We start from the raw sequence: 14,292 nt of genomic DNA on the forward strand, positions 1-14,292 counted from the left end.
AAAAAAAAAAAGATTAACATGTATAATGGGGGGGGTGGGAGAAAGGGGAGGGCTATACAACACAGAGAAGACAAGTAGTGATTCTACAACATTTAGCTATGCTGATGGACAGTGACTGTAAAGGGGTTTATAGCGGGGACCTGGTATAGGGGAGAGCCTAGTAAACATAATATTCTTCATGTAAGTATAGATTAATGATAACAAAAAAAAAAAAAAAAAAAAAAAAAAAGGGGGATTACTCCCTGATAGAATAAAACTAACTGTAAATCAACAATTAATGCATGCTTTAAATATCCTTAATTTTGATCACTTAAAGGGTGTCAGATGATCGGCTACAGAGGTACATTTTTCTGATAATATTCCTTTCTATTAAAAAAAAAGCAGTTCCTGTGTGGTGACCTCCAATGAGTTCTACACAATGGTATAAAGGGCATATCAAAGTGTGGGCAAAGGGTCTGTTTCTGTTTATAAAGAGGATCAAAGCCTAATTTGGCTACCCAGACAATGAACTAAGATATGATATGAAGAAGAACTTTCAACATCAGCACTCTCTGGAAGACTCATACCAGAAGATGATCATCAAAAAAACCTCAACAAAGATCCAGGTGCTGCTACAGCTGTAGATGCACTCATCCCACCGGTTCCTGGACTTGCCAGGGGAATGAAAAAGGAGATATCTAAGCTGGCCTGTGCATACAGTAAAACAACAAATTTGACTGGATCTATACTGTTGGAACTCAACCAAGAATTAGGAGAAGTGCAAGTTGTAGCGCTCCAAAATCTTACAACTACAGACTATCTACTGTTAAAAGAACATATGGGATATGAACAGTTCCCAGGAATGGGTTGTTTTAATTTGTCTGATTTCTCTCAGACTGTTTAAGTTCAGTTGGACAATATCCACCATATCATAGATAAGTTTCCACAAATGCCTAAGGTGCCTAACTGGTTTTCTTGGTTTCACTGGAGATGGCTAGTAATTATAGGTCTGCTTTGGTTATGTGACTGTACTCCGATTATGTTAATGTGTGTGCGCAATTTAATTAGTAGTTTAAAACGTATACATGCTGAAGTTACTCTACAAGAAGATATATCAAAGAAATAATCAATCTTCCCATGTTTTCTTCCGCCTGCTACTTCTATAGCTTTTCTTCTTCCTTCCTAATTATAACCCTTAAATAGAATTCGTGCCTAATATCGAATTTACCGAGTATCATAATTCCTCCAAGTGGTAAAGATACCTCAAGACAAATGCTGGGCATAGAAGCCACAGGACATAAATATGCAAAGAAGTAAAAAGCTTACCTTTTCAAACAATAAGGCTTCTCTCTCACTTACCAACTTTACATTTCCCTGTATGGCCCCGGAAGATGACTGGTTAGCCAGAGACGGGTAAGATTCCTCAAGGGAGGAACAACCTAAGACAGGCACAGTCACAGGGGGGCCATCAGGTGAGAAATTGGGGATCAACAGAGGTGAGGCTTAGAACCTCACCCCCCCTGTTCTGAGAGAAATCTTCTGCATCCGTGGATGTTTTATTGCCCTTGTTTAGCTTGGATTAACACATAGTCTACAGGCACACACCTGATCATCTACATTTGCTCTCTTACAACACTAAACTGTTTTCTACCTTTATCTTGCATCTACTTACCACTTCAGCATTTTATTAAAAACAATAATAATAAAGAGAGAAATGTGGTATCCACATATAAATCAAGTATAAAAATCAAACGAATATTCATATTTGAACTGATTGTTTATAGTTCATAATGCATGATCAAAACCAAAAGTTTCTGTGATGACTGCCCTTGTACTGTTCACCATGTAACTTATTCACTGTGTAAGAATTTGTTCTCCATGTAAGAACTTGTTCGTTATGCTTCAGAAGATTGGAGACTGACGAAAATTAGGCTTGGGGTGGATTAATGATTGTGCATTGAGCATTGACTCCCCTATACAGAATTTTTTGGGGTGGATTAATGATTGTGCATTGAGCATTGACTCCCCTATACAGAATTTTATTGTTGTTAACCATTTGATCAATAAATATGAGAGATGCCCTCACACACACACACACACCAAATATATATATATATATATATATATATATATATATATATATATATATATATAAACACACTTCCAATTGTAAAATAAATAAGTAACCGGGATGTAATGTATAGCATAAGGAATATAGTCAAAATATTGTAACAACTTTGTATGATGATAGCTGGTAGCTAGAATTATCATGTATATAAATGTTGAATCACTGTGTTGTACACCTGAAACTAATGTAATACTGTGTGTCAACTACCCTTCAATAAAAAGTAATTATCTACAAAAAAAAAAAAAAAAACCTCAACAAAGACCCAGGCGCTGCTACAGCTGTAGCTGCATTCATTGCACAGGTTCCTGGACTTGCCAGGGGAATGAAGAAGGAGATATCTAAGCTGGCCTGTGCATACAGTAAAACAACAAATTTGACTGGATCTATACTGTTGGAACACAACCAAGAATTAGGAGAAGTGCAAGTTGTAGCGCTCCAAAATCTTACAACTACAGACTATCTACTGTTAAAAGAACATATGGGATGTGAACAGTTCCCAGGAATGGGCTGTTTTACTTTGTCTGATTTCTCTCAGACTGTTCAAGTACAGTTGGACAATATCATATCATAGATAAATTTTCACAAATGTCTAGGGTGCCTAACTGGTTTTCTTGGTTTCACTGGAGATGGCTGGTAATTATAGGTCTGCTTTGGTTATGTAACTGTATTCCTATTATGTTAATGTGTGTGTGCAATTTAATTAGTAGTTTAAAACCTATACATGCTGAAGTTACTCTACAAGAAGATATGTCAAAGAAATAATCAATCTTCCCATGTTTTCTTCCGTCTGCTACTTCTATAGTTTTTCTTCTTCCTTCCTAATTACAACCCTTAAATAGAATTCATGCCTCATATCGAATTTACCGAGTATCATAATTCCTCCAAGTGGTAAAGATACCTCAAGACAAATGCTGGGCATAGAAGCCACAGGGCATAAATATGCAAAGAAGTAAAAAGCTAACCTTTTCAAACAATAAGGCTTCTCTCTCACTTACCAACTTTACATTTCCCTGTATGGCCCTGGAAGATGACTGGTTAGCCAGAGATGGGTAAGATTCCTCAAGGGAGGAACAACCTAAGACAGGCACAGTTGCAGGGGGTCCATCAGGTTAGAAATTGGGGATCAACAGAGGTGAGGCTTAGAACCTCACCCCCCATTTTGAGAGAAATCTTCTGCATCCGTGGATGTTTTATTGCCCTTGTCTAGCTTGGATTAACACATAGTCTACAGGCACACACCTGATCTACATTTGCTCTCTTACAACACTAAACTATGTTTTCTACCTTTATCTTGCATCTACCTACCACTTCAGCATTTTATTAAAAATAATAATAATAATAAAGGGAGAAATGTGGGATCCACATATAAATCAAGTATAAAAATCAAACGAATATTCATATTTGACCTGATTGTTTATAGTTCATAATGCGTGATCAAAACCGAAAGTCTCTGTGATGACTGCCCTTGTACTGTTCACCATGTAAGAACTTATTCACTATGTAAGAATTTGTTCACCATGTAAGAACTTGTTTGTTATGCTTCAGAAGATTGGAGACTGAAGAGAATTAGGCTTGAGCTGGACTAATGATTGTGCATTGAGCATTGAGTCCCCTATACAGAATTTTATTGTTGTTAACAACCATTTGATCAATAAATATGAGAGATGCCCTCTCAAAAAAAAAAAAAACTGGACAGCTACATGTAAGCGAATGAAACTGGATGACTGTCTAACTCCATACACAAAAGTAAAGTCAAAATGGATCAAAGACCTGAATGTAAGTCATGAAAACATAAAACTCTTAGGAAAAAACATAGGCAAAAATCTCTTGGACATAAACATGAGCAACTTCTTCATGAACATATCCTCCCAGGCAAGGGAAACAAAAGCAAAAATGAACAAGTGGGACTGTATCAAGCTGAAAAGCTTCAGCAAAGGACATAATCAATAGAGCAAAAAAATATCCTACAGTATGGGAGAATATATTCATGAATTACATATCCGATAAAGAATTGACATCCAAAATATATAAAGAGCTCATGCACCTCAACAAAAAGCAAATAATCCAATTAAAAAATGGGCAAAGGAGCTGAACAGACACTTCTCCAAAGAAGAAATTCAGATGGCCAACAGACGCATGAAAAGATGCTCCATATTGCTAATCATCAGAGAAACGTAAATTAAAACCACAATGAGATATCACTGCACACCAGTAAGGATGGCCACCATTCAAAAGACAAACAGCAACAAATGTTGGCAAGGATGCGAAGAAAGGGGAACCCTCCCACACTGCTGGTGGGAATGTAAATTAGTTCAACCATTGTGGAAAGCAGTATGGAGGTTCCTCAAAAAACTAAAAATAGAAATACCATTTGACCCAGGAATTCCATTCCTAGGAATTTACCCTAAGAATGCAGGAGCCTAATTTGAAAAAGACATATGCACCCCTATGTTTATTACAGCACTATTTACAATAGCCAAGAAATGGAAGCAACCTAAGTGTCCATCAGTAGATGAATGGATAAAGAAGTGGTACATATACACAATGGAATATTATTCAGCCGTAAGAAAATAAATCCTACCATTTGGAACAACACGGATCAAGCTAGAGGGTATTATGCTCAGTGAAATAAGCCAGGAAGTAGTAAATGATTTCACTCATATGTGGAGTATAAGAACAAAGAAAAAAACTGAAGGAACAAAACAGCAGCAGACTCACAGAGCCCAAGAATTGACTAACAGCTACCAAAGGGAAAGGACTGGGGAGGATGGGTGGGAACGGAGGGACAAGGGGTAAAAAGTAGTATTACGATTAGCAGACATGATGTCGGGGATGGGGGGCACAGGGAGGGCTGTACAACACAGAAAAGACAAGTAGTGATTCTACAGCATCTTACTATGCTGATGGACAGTGACTGTAATGGGGTATGTCGGGGGAACTTGATGATGGGCGGAGTCTAGTACCTACAATGTTGCTCATGTAATTGTAGATTAATGATACCAAAATAAAATAAATAAAAAAGAAATGAATTTTATCTGACTTGTTTATAGTTCATGATGCGTGATCAAAACCGAAAGTTTCTGTGATATGACTGCCCTTGCACTGTTCACCATGTAAGAACTTATTCACTATGTAAGAACTTGTTCACCATGTAAGAACTTGTTCGTTATGCTTCAGAAGATTGGAGAATGTTGAGAATTAGGCTTGGGGTTGATTAATGATTCTGCATTGAATCCCCTATACAGAATTTTATTGTTGTTAACAACCATTTGATCAATAAATATGAGAGATGCACTCTCAAAAAAAAAAATGAATTTAAGCCATTCCAATAGCCTTAAAGGCATGTCCGCATTGTACTGCTAATGGTATATTGTATCTGCTCAATGCAGAAGGGTCTATTGACCATGTTGGCTGGGATCCCATTTTGATCCCATTTTTCAAGAAGAAATAATTTCAAAACTACATATGAGTTTATGTTTAGATACACACACACACACACACACACATTTGTATATAACAATAAGCATGGAGAAAAGTATGGAAGAATACAGAGCAGGTTGTTAACATGAGTTACCAGGTTTGTTGCAAAATGGGGGTTAAATAAGACAGAGAGTGATAGAGAGCCAGCTAAAAAGAATTTTTTAAATAAATAAATAAAATGGACACTCCCTTCATGAAACCTGCCATGGGGTTTGTGTATATAAGTACCATGTGTATATGTGTGCATATATAAAGAAGTTAGGGGAACATAAACATGGATAGATATCTACAGACTTGTAGAAATATTTCATGATAAACCTTTGAAAGAAAAGGAAAATATGGCAAAGTACCATATGTAGTGATTCAACTTCAGTAAAACAGAAACTATATGCCCCTGAGTTTTAAGTAAGGAAGGTATGCAAGGATAGTGACAAGGTTATTAATTCTAATTACATCAGAGAAAAAAAGTAGGAGAGATGATGCTTTTATACACTGTTGCACTGCATTATTTCAATTGTTTCAACAAGCATGTGTCAATAACCTAAAAATCAATAAAGAAAGAATTTTAAATTAGAAAGCAACATGTACAACAGGATATAAAGCAATATCCCAATTGCACAGACTAAGGTACAGGGTTAGTATGATTTACATATGCTAGACATGTGAACTATATTTTCAGATATGCCACACACCATGCTGAACAGGTGCTCTTTACTCACCAGTCACAACTCAACTGATGTAGAAATGAACAATTAATGGAATCAAATAACCATAGATATGCCAATGACCTATGATATATTCTCATACATTAAAAAAAAAAAAGAACTGGATCAATCAAATGCCTTGTCTCAGTAACTCTAACAATGAATAATAAGAAAACACGGTCGTTTAACATCTAGGCACTAAGGCTTTTAGAATGCATAAATGTCCCACAAAGAAGTTAGGACTTGATGAGCCTGAAGAAAATGAAATCAGGAGAAAAAGAAACCACATATAAATAAGCAAAAGCTATAAAATTAATAAAATATAGAGAGAGTCAATAGAATAAATACGAATGTTGAAAACAGAATATCCAGAAAGACCCTTATTAGAGAAATCATACTAACCCTAGAGTTATTTAGGAAAAAAATTTTTTAATTGCAGATCCAAAGGAGACTGAGAATGAACTAAAAGTTGCAGCAGCTGGTCTTCTGAAGAACTTTTCTTTGACAAAAAGGGTAAGAATTAAAGATTAGTTTTCTACTTCATCTTCTAAAGATTCCTGAAATCTTCTTTAAGCATAATGTTCTTTACCATTTCAACTCAAATATATTGTTCAAAAACTTCCCAGCCAATATGGCCAATGGACCCAGAAATTCAGAAAAGTTGAATTTTGATGATGAAAAAATAAGATTATTCAGTAAGTTAAGATGAATAAGAAGTAAATAAAAGTGTGAAACTTGTAGGGTATACCTATTTCCTAGGTTATCACTTTAAGTCAATCAACAAATATTTGAATACCCTGGGAATTTTTACTTTGTTTACAAACAAGCAAAAACAGAAACTGCCCCTCAACAATAAAATCACTAAAGATACAGCATATCTGTCTCTAAAGCAGAAAATAAAAGAGAACAGAGTGGCATAGACTGAAAAATGGCATAAGGTAAATTCAAAGAAGTACAAGGCAGATATTTTTTATATTCCACTACACCTTTCAATCTCACTCTTGTGCAAATATCAAAAATATTAAAAAGTCATAAAGAGAAAGGCAAAAGAGTATACAACTTGAAAAATGTAAACAGATCAATGTATTAATGACTGCACCTACTTTACATGAAAAGGACTCAGAAAGAGCATATATGGACATTATTTACAGATCCTGAATCATCTAATCATTTCTCGAAATATGTTCCACAGAACTCTAGTCTCTCAAGATACTTGTGAAAAAGAGTAAATATCAAATAACTATGGGGAACAATAACTCTATATCCAATACTTGCCCCCATTCAGAAAGTTACAATGCATATTAACATATCAAAGTTCTAAGGAGATCCACAAAAAGCAAACTGCTTAATACTTATTAACCCACTATTTTACATATCAACTTGACCTGGAAATACTATTTTCCTCTACATACTTAGCAATAGCCCATGAGACTAATGTTCTGTGAAACACATTTTGGACAGGGCAATATAAACCTATGATGAAGCATAACAGTACCTCCACCTAAAATTAGAACACCTAGACCTTGGATAGTAGGTATTTTCATTTCACATTAAAACCCTTGTAAATCCATATTTACTAGTAAAGTGCTAAATTTATAATACCAGTGAGATTTGCCATCAAATTAATTATGTCTGCCATGAAAAACAGAAGGGATGCATGCTCCCCGTTAGCCAACTTTGACACAGAAGTTATCAGTCTTGAGGGTTCTCAGTGACAAAAATAAAGGCAGTTCAGTGTAATAGTTAGCAATCCACACTCCGAAGCCACATACTAAAAGCTTAAGTCAAAACTCTGCTACTTTACTCTGGGCAAGTTGCTTAACTTCTCCAAGCATTTTTCATCTATAAAATGGTAATAACAATAGTATCTTTCTCACATAGTTATTCTAAGTGTTAAATGAGTAAATATGTATAAAGCATTAACAGTGTTTAGCATATTACACATGATCAATACATTCCAGTTATTTTCTAAAGTTCTGATCCAATGTTCCTTGAAAAAAAAGTGTAAGTTTTTATTGGTCAAATTTAGCCAGCTACATCTAATGTATTTTTACCAAGGTAGCTATACTAGAGATGACTATCACAGCCTTCCCTGCCCACATTCCTGCTAAACTAAGCATTCTTCCTCTCTATTCCTAATTCTCTCTCCAATCACCAACTTTCCCCGCATGCCAGCCTAGCTAAAATAATTTCACAGAAGTAAATACTTTTCCCAAGGATAATTCATGAGCTTTGCAGTAACTCAACATTGTGGTTTAACTTGAGATAAACTTGACCAATCAAACTTCTTGTTCAGAAATTCACAAACCTAGGAAACTGAACTAGTTCATAGTGAATAAAACCATAAAGTCATGAAGATTAAGATCCTAAAACAGATATTTTTGAGTCATGTTCAATTTCAGTTAACAAAAAATTCAATTGAGAACAGGGAGACTACATATATATAAATAACAGCAGACACACTATAAGAGATAGAAGATAGAGGATAGATACATGATAGAAAGATAGGGAGGAAGAGAGGGAGGGAGGAAGGAATGGAGAAAGGGAAGAAAGAAAGAAGGAAATGAGGCAGGGAGGAGAAAGAATGGCTGATTCCTTAAACTACCTTGGTTACTGCATTCCTGAAACAGCTCGTCCCCATTTCTTGAATTTGTGTTAATATGTAGCCTCTTAATGAATTTTGAGTTACTCAAATAAGTCTGCTACTTGCAAGAAGGAAGAAAAGATAGCATAACTAAATAAAGAAATAAAGATTTGAGTCACCAATTTATGTAATTGATAACTAAATAATTAAATAATTAAAACGAAAACATAACTAAATAATTAAAATCAAAATTAATTATTCTGTGGATTATCTGCTTTGCTTAAGCATATGAACTTAAAACCAAACAGCAAAAGAATTTTATTTTTCAACAAAGCAAGTTCCAACTTGCTAACACCCTGGGATCAGCATACATTGACATCAAAGGTTTATACCAACTACATTACACTATATATAACAATAACAGATATTCATAATGATGCTTCCAGACCATCAAAAGAAAAGTTTAATAAAAATTAATTATTCTGTTTAAAAATTTAAGAGTATATGTTTTTAAAAGACATTTATCAAACACAGCTGAAATTTAAAAGTCTAGCACTCAAAAGGTTGAAAATCAGCTACCTGGAATCGTCACTTTCCAGGATTACTGAGAATCCTATTAACTAGATTTTTTAATTGCATCAAGAAATAGCCTTAAAAAGTAGATCTTTAAAATCACCTGTGAAGTTTTTTTTTTCAAATGAAAGAATAAGCAAGTACTAAATTTTTACAATCACCTACCATACAAAAGGCTAGATTTCTAAATTTAGGTATACAAAATAATCCATGTTGAAGTATCTTATAAAACTCTGAATATTGAAACTATTACAATAATTAATGTTAATATTTGGAAATAAGAGTCTCCTGAAATCATAAATAGTTGCTTGATAAAATAACCAGGTAAGAAAAAATACTGAGTTTCAAAAGGCATAGGGTTAATACAGGATTTCCACTAACTCTGAAAAAAGTGCTGTGGAAAATGAGAAAACATTTATTTTTAATTTTGTTATTTTAATACTGAATTCTAAGCCCAATTAGCAAATAAAATAATCATATTAATTTTGAAAACCACCAAAGGCAAAATTCATCTTAGTATTTTTTAATTGATTATACATGAGTGAAGTTAAACATAAAAAAAAAATATTTACTAACCTTTATTTCCTAACATCACAGCAAGATGTAAAGGAGTATTTCCTAAAATTAAAAATAATAATAATTAGTGTAGAAACATAGGGGAATCTATTTAAAACTCATTTCAGAAACTTCAGAAATCTCATTGACAGATTTTATGCAAAAATAATGTGACTGCAAAATGGACCTACTTATGTGGCAAATTAGAAGTCAGAGAATGCAAGTTTCTAAACACAGCGTATCCTACTCCTCTCCCCAGCACCAGCAAAAAAGATGCTTGTTTTACTTTTAGAATTTCTTCTCCAGATTTCACAGATCCCTTTGCTGCTAATCTCTCAATCATAACAGTCTTTGTTCATTCAGCAGACAATTTAAGAATCTACTCTTTACTCATTGTCGGGCAGAGAAATAAAAAAGACCCAATCCCAGTCCTCAAGTTGTTCAGAAGTCTTCTGGTAAAGACTAATATGATAATAAACAACTATTCTTTATTAGAATAGAAGGGAGTACAGCCTGATAATGGAACACAAGGCAGAGCTCCTAATTTTGCCTGTGCAGACAGCTACATATTGAAGAAGAACCACACTGAAATATGTCTTGAAGAATGGGGTAGAAATCTTTAGGCAAACAAAGCAACACTATCTAGTATTCCATGTTAAAAATAAAAGAATAGTTCAAGTTACATTCAAATGCAAGGACAATTTATATTTGGGAAGTAAACAAAAATGTTTATAACTAGTGGGAGTAAAGAGCTTGTAGGAGAATAGCAGATACTGAAATTGGCAAGATAGCAAAAGACAATTTAATGAGGACCTGTAGGTCATAGGTCATGCAACACAGTTTGGACTATATCCTACAGTTGTTATACAAGACTAATTTAATTTCAAGGCATCTTATAGCCTAAGAAGTTCTGATTATAAAAGAATGCAAATCCACAGTAATATTTGAAAGTAAAGTTGCTGAATAAAATTTACGTGCACTAATTTTCACATATAAGCACTTTTATGGAAGTCACCACATGAACAATATTTTGCCAATAAAATGAGCTACACACATCAAGAAATCATATGCAGGATAAAACAAGACCACGACTTTTTCTATGTAACTTGTGTATGATCTATCCTCATCTTTTAGCTTGACAAAACCTGCCAAAATGATTAAAGCATGTGCGCGTGCGTGCGCGCACACACACACACACACACACACACACACCTTTTGCTCAATAAAGGCAGAATGGAATGGGAATTGTTGGCAAAGTCAGCATGATAGTACATTGTGTAAATTTAGAAGACACAAATTCACTATATTTAAATTTTCTCTGTAAGAAATTTTACAAAAAAAATAGTAAATAAGTCTTAAATATTAGGAAGAGCAACAACAAAAACAGAGATTTGGGAGCATAATTCACATTACTTTTTTCAGAAACAGAAACTTGAAATACAGATTTCCAATAGTCACTAGGCTATATACTCCCCAGTTTTCACACCTCAAAATGCATCTTGGTTGAGATATGGAAACCACTATAAAACACAATGCTAATAAGCATACAATGAAGTATGTCCCCAGAAAAGACGTTTTGTTCACAGCACTATATAAAAGTGAGCTTCAACAGTTACCAAGCTACCAGTATTGTCCAAAAAGAAAAACTTTGATCCTCCCAAAATTTCAGACCCCTAAGTAAGATAGCTAACAGCTCAAAATGCCACATCATAATGTTAACAAAACTCACCTGGATGAGAATAAAATCAAAAGGCAAATGAAAAAAGTATTTTGGTTTTAGAAGAGCCTTGTTGATTGCTTATTCAACATGGAATATGCAATGAAGGAAAGCATTTGTCACTGTAACTTTTTATATATGAGGTTAGTAAAACTGATTTCCCTCTCTTCCCATGTTAAAATCATACTTACCTCAAAAAAAAAAAAACCCACTGAAGAAAAAATCTAAAAAACAAAACTATGTCAGTGATTTTTCTATTTTCAAACAAGTAAACAAAAATCTGTAAGGGTAGGGACTCACAACTGACTTTTCTGTCTAATGAGCTTGCAGTAAAGCACAATTATTATATTGACTAACATCATGTCCAGTTCAAACACTAAATGAAAATGCTTATGAACAATTTTCAACATAATCATCCAGTGATAACAGATTAGGAACCATTTGTGAGTCAACGTAGTAGATTATTCAGTATCTTCAACATCTTCAGCATAATATTAAGGTAAAAAATCCATGAGGTCAAAGTATCAATTTCCAACTTTATTTGTCTAGAATAAGATCATCTCTCTCCTTTTCTAAATATTCAACTAAATTTCTTAAGTATGCATTCAAACACTATGAGTATCAAGATAAAAAGTCACCATGAAAAGTAAACAAATCTGTCAACAAATTAGTGCCAGAAACAAATGCTCAGCACCAATTATGCCAAATCTGAAGCCTTTACTTTGGGCTATCATTCTTATTACCACTGCCAATTTAAGTTTTCATCATTTTATCCAAATTACTTACTGCAACAACCTATCTCCCTACCTCCAGTCTTGCAAGCCCCATTTATTCTTCTCTCTACACTGGAATAATTTAAAAGATATATATGACCATGTTACATTCCACTTTAAAGACTGGAAGCACTCCATTATTTTAACATGGCACAAAACATTCCTAGCATGTCCTTACCTTTATTTTCCTCCTCACCCTCTATCTCATCTTAATCACATACAATAAATTCTCCAATAAACCTAGTTCTCATGCTTTTATATACATTGTGTTAATCCTTTCTAAATGCTCCTTATTCCTTCCCCATCTTCCTGGCATATTAAAAATCATGTTTAAATTTGCTTGCTCAGCTCAAACATCACCTCTTCAGAGAAGCATTCTCTGGTCTACTGTAGGCAATCACATGCCTCCTTTCTTGTGCTCCTAAAGCCCTCTATCTATCTTGTTGTAGCACTTTTCACACTAAACTGCATCTTTAATTTTATGTGTAAACATATTTATCCTTCATTAGATGTTAACCTCAGAATGGCAACATACTGTGCTCACTTATGTATACCAAATACTTGGAATATGCATGACATTGAAAAATTAGTCAATAAGCATTTATAAATGAAGCATGAGAAACAGCTTAGTATAGCAACTGACTTTAATAATATCGATAGTTACAGACACCCAATAATTGAAATGCAACAGGCTTTACCTGAGGCAAGGTTTGCAATCTCAAATTAGGTAATATAATTGGAAAGGTTTGGGTGTTACTTTTCCTAAACATTTAAAAGAATACACTCATAAGAGCACCTAGCCCTACAGTTTCCTTTGAGTGAACATTTTTATTATGGACTCAATGTCTTTAAGAATAGCAAGAGGTGAGGAGGAAAAGATGGTGGTATGAGTAGGGTGGTGGAAATCTCCTCCCAAAACCACATATATTTTGAAAATACAGCAATACAACTATTCCTAAAAGAGTGACGAGAAGATAAGCAACAAGAGCCAGGCTACATCTGCAATAACCAAACATCTAATGGAAAAGGGTAAGACACAAAGCTGTGATCCAGGGGGGACCTGAGCACTCCCCCCACCCCAGCTCACCAGTGAGAGGAAAAGAATCAGAGTTGGCGGTGGGGGGGGGGGAATGGAAGCACAGAACTGCTAAATAACCAGCCTTAGTAATCTGCCCCGGGAGCACAGAAACACATTGCATGGTGCTCTGGATATTAGAGGAGCGGAAAAGGAAAATCCAAGACTAAGACTGCGAACAGGATTCCACAGTCGGCTGCCCTGGGACAAAAGAAACACTGGCACTTTAAATCTTAAAGGGTCAAGGGTTTAACAGGTAGACAAAATTGTCCTGGCACACTCAGCCCAGCAGGCTGGGAACTTTAAGGAACATCAGGCACCCTAACACTTTGGTTGGCAATGAAGCTCCAAAGCCCCTCAAGGCTATAAGCAGCCTGCCAATCCTTCCAGACCGGTGGCACTGCAAGCAAACTGGCTGACCAGCCATTGCTGCAGACCAGCCTAGGAGCAATGCCGCATACAGCAAACACACAGTTTAACACAGAGGCTTCTCCCTGTGTGCAGCTAACCAGCTCAGACTGAGAGGCTGCTCCCTGTGTGTGGCTGACAGGCACAGACAGTGGAGACAGGCAGAGTCCAGAAGGCATGAAGGGGCTCTGTTCTCATGGCAGAACATGTGCCACTCATCTGCAACCCCCACCAGTACCCTAGGACATCCCAAGAGCCACCCTGCCCACAGAAGCTTAGGGGATTAACCCAGAGGTTGCCCCCTGTGTGCAGTTAA

At 35.3% G+C, this 14,292-nt stretch overlaps 1 protein-coding gene across 3 annotated transcripts in view; it reads right to left on the reverse strand.

Moving 5' to 3' along the window:
- Nucleotides 1–14,292, reverse strand: part of ANKRD13C (ankyrin repeat domain 13C) — a 129,688-nt gene that overhangs the window by 74,151 nt on the left and 41,245 nt on the right. For 2 of the 3 annotated variants that reach the window (XM_057500319.1, XM_036890193.2), the window contains exon 2: nt 10,025–10,066. The exons of the other annotated variant lie outside the window; for it this stretch is intronic. In XM_057500319.1, the coding sequence (XP_057356302.1) occupies nt 10,025–10,066 (42 nt within the window). The remainder of the gene's footprint in view (nt 1–10,024; nt 10,067–14,292) is intronic. 3 annotated transcript variants of the gene reach the window in all.

Source organism: Manis pentadactyla, chromosome 4 (assembly GCF_030020395.1).
Source record: "Manis pentadactyla isolate mManPen7 chromosome 4, mManPen7.hap1, whole genome shotgun sequence".
Classification (NCBI taxonomy): domain Eukaryota; kingdom Metazoa; phylum Chordata; class Mammalia; order Pholidota; family Manidae; genus Manis; species Manis pentadactyla.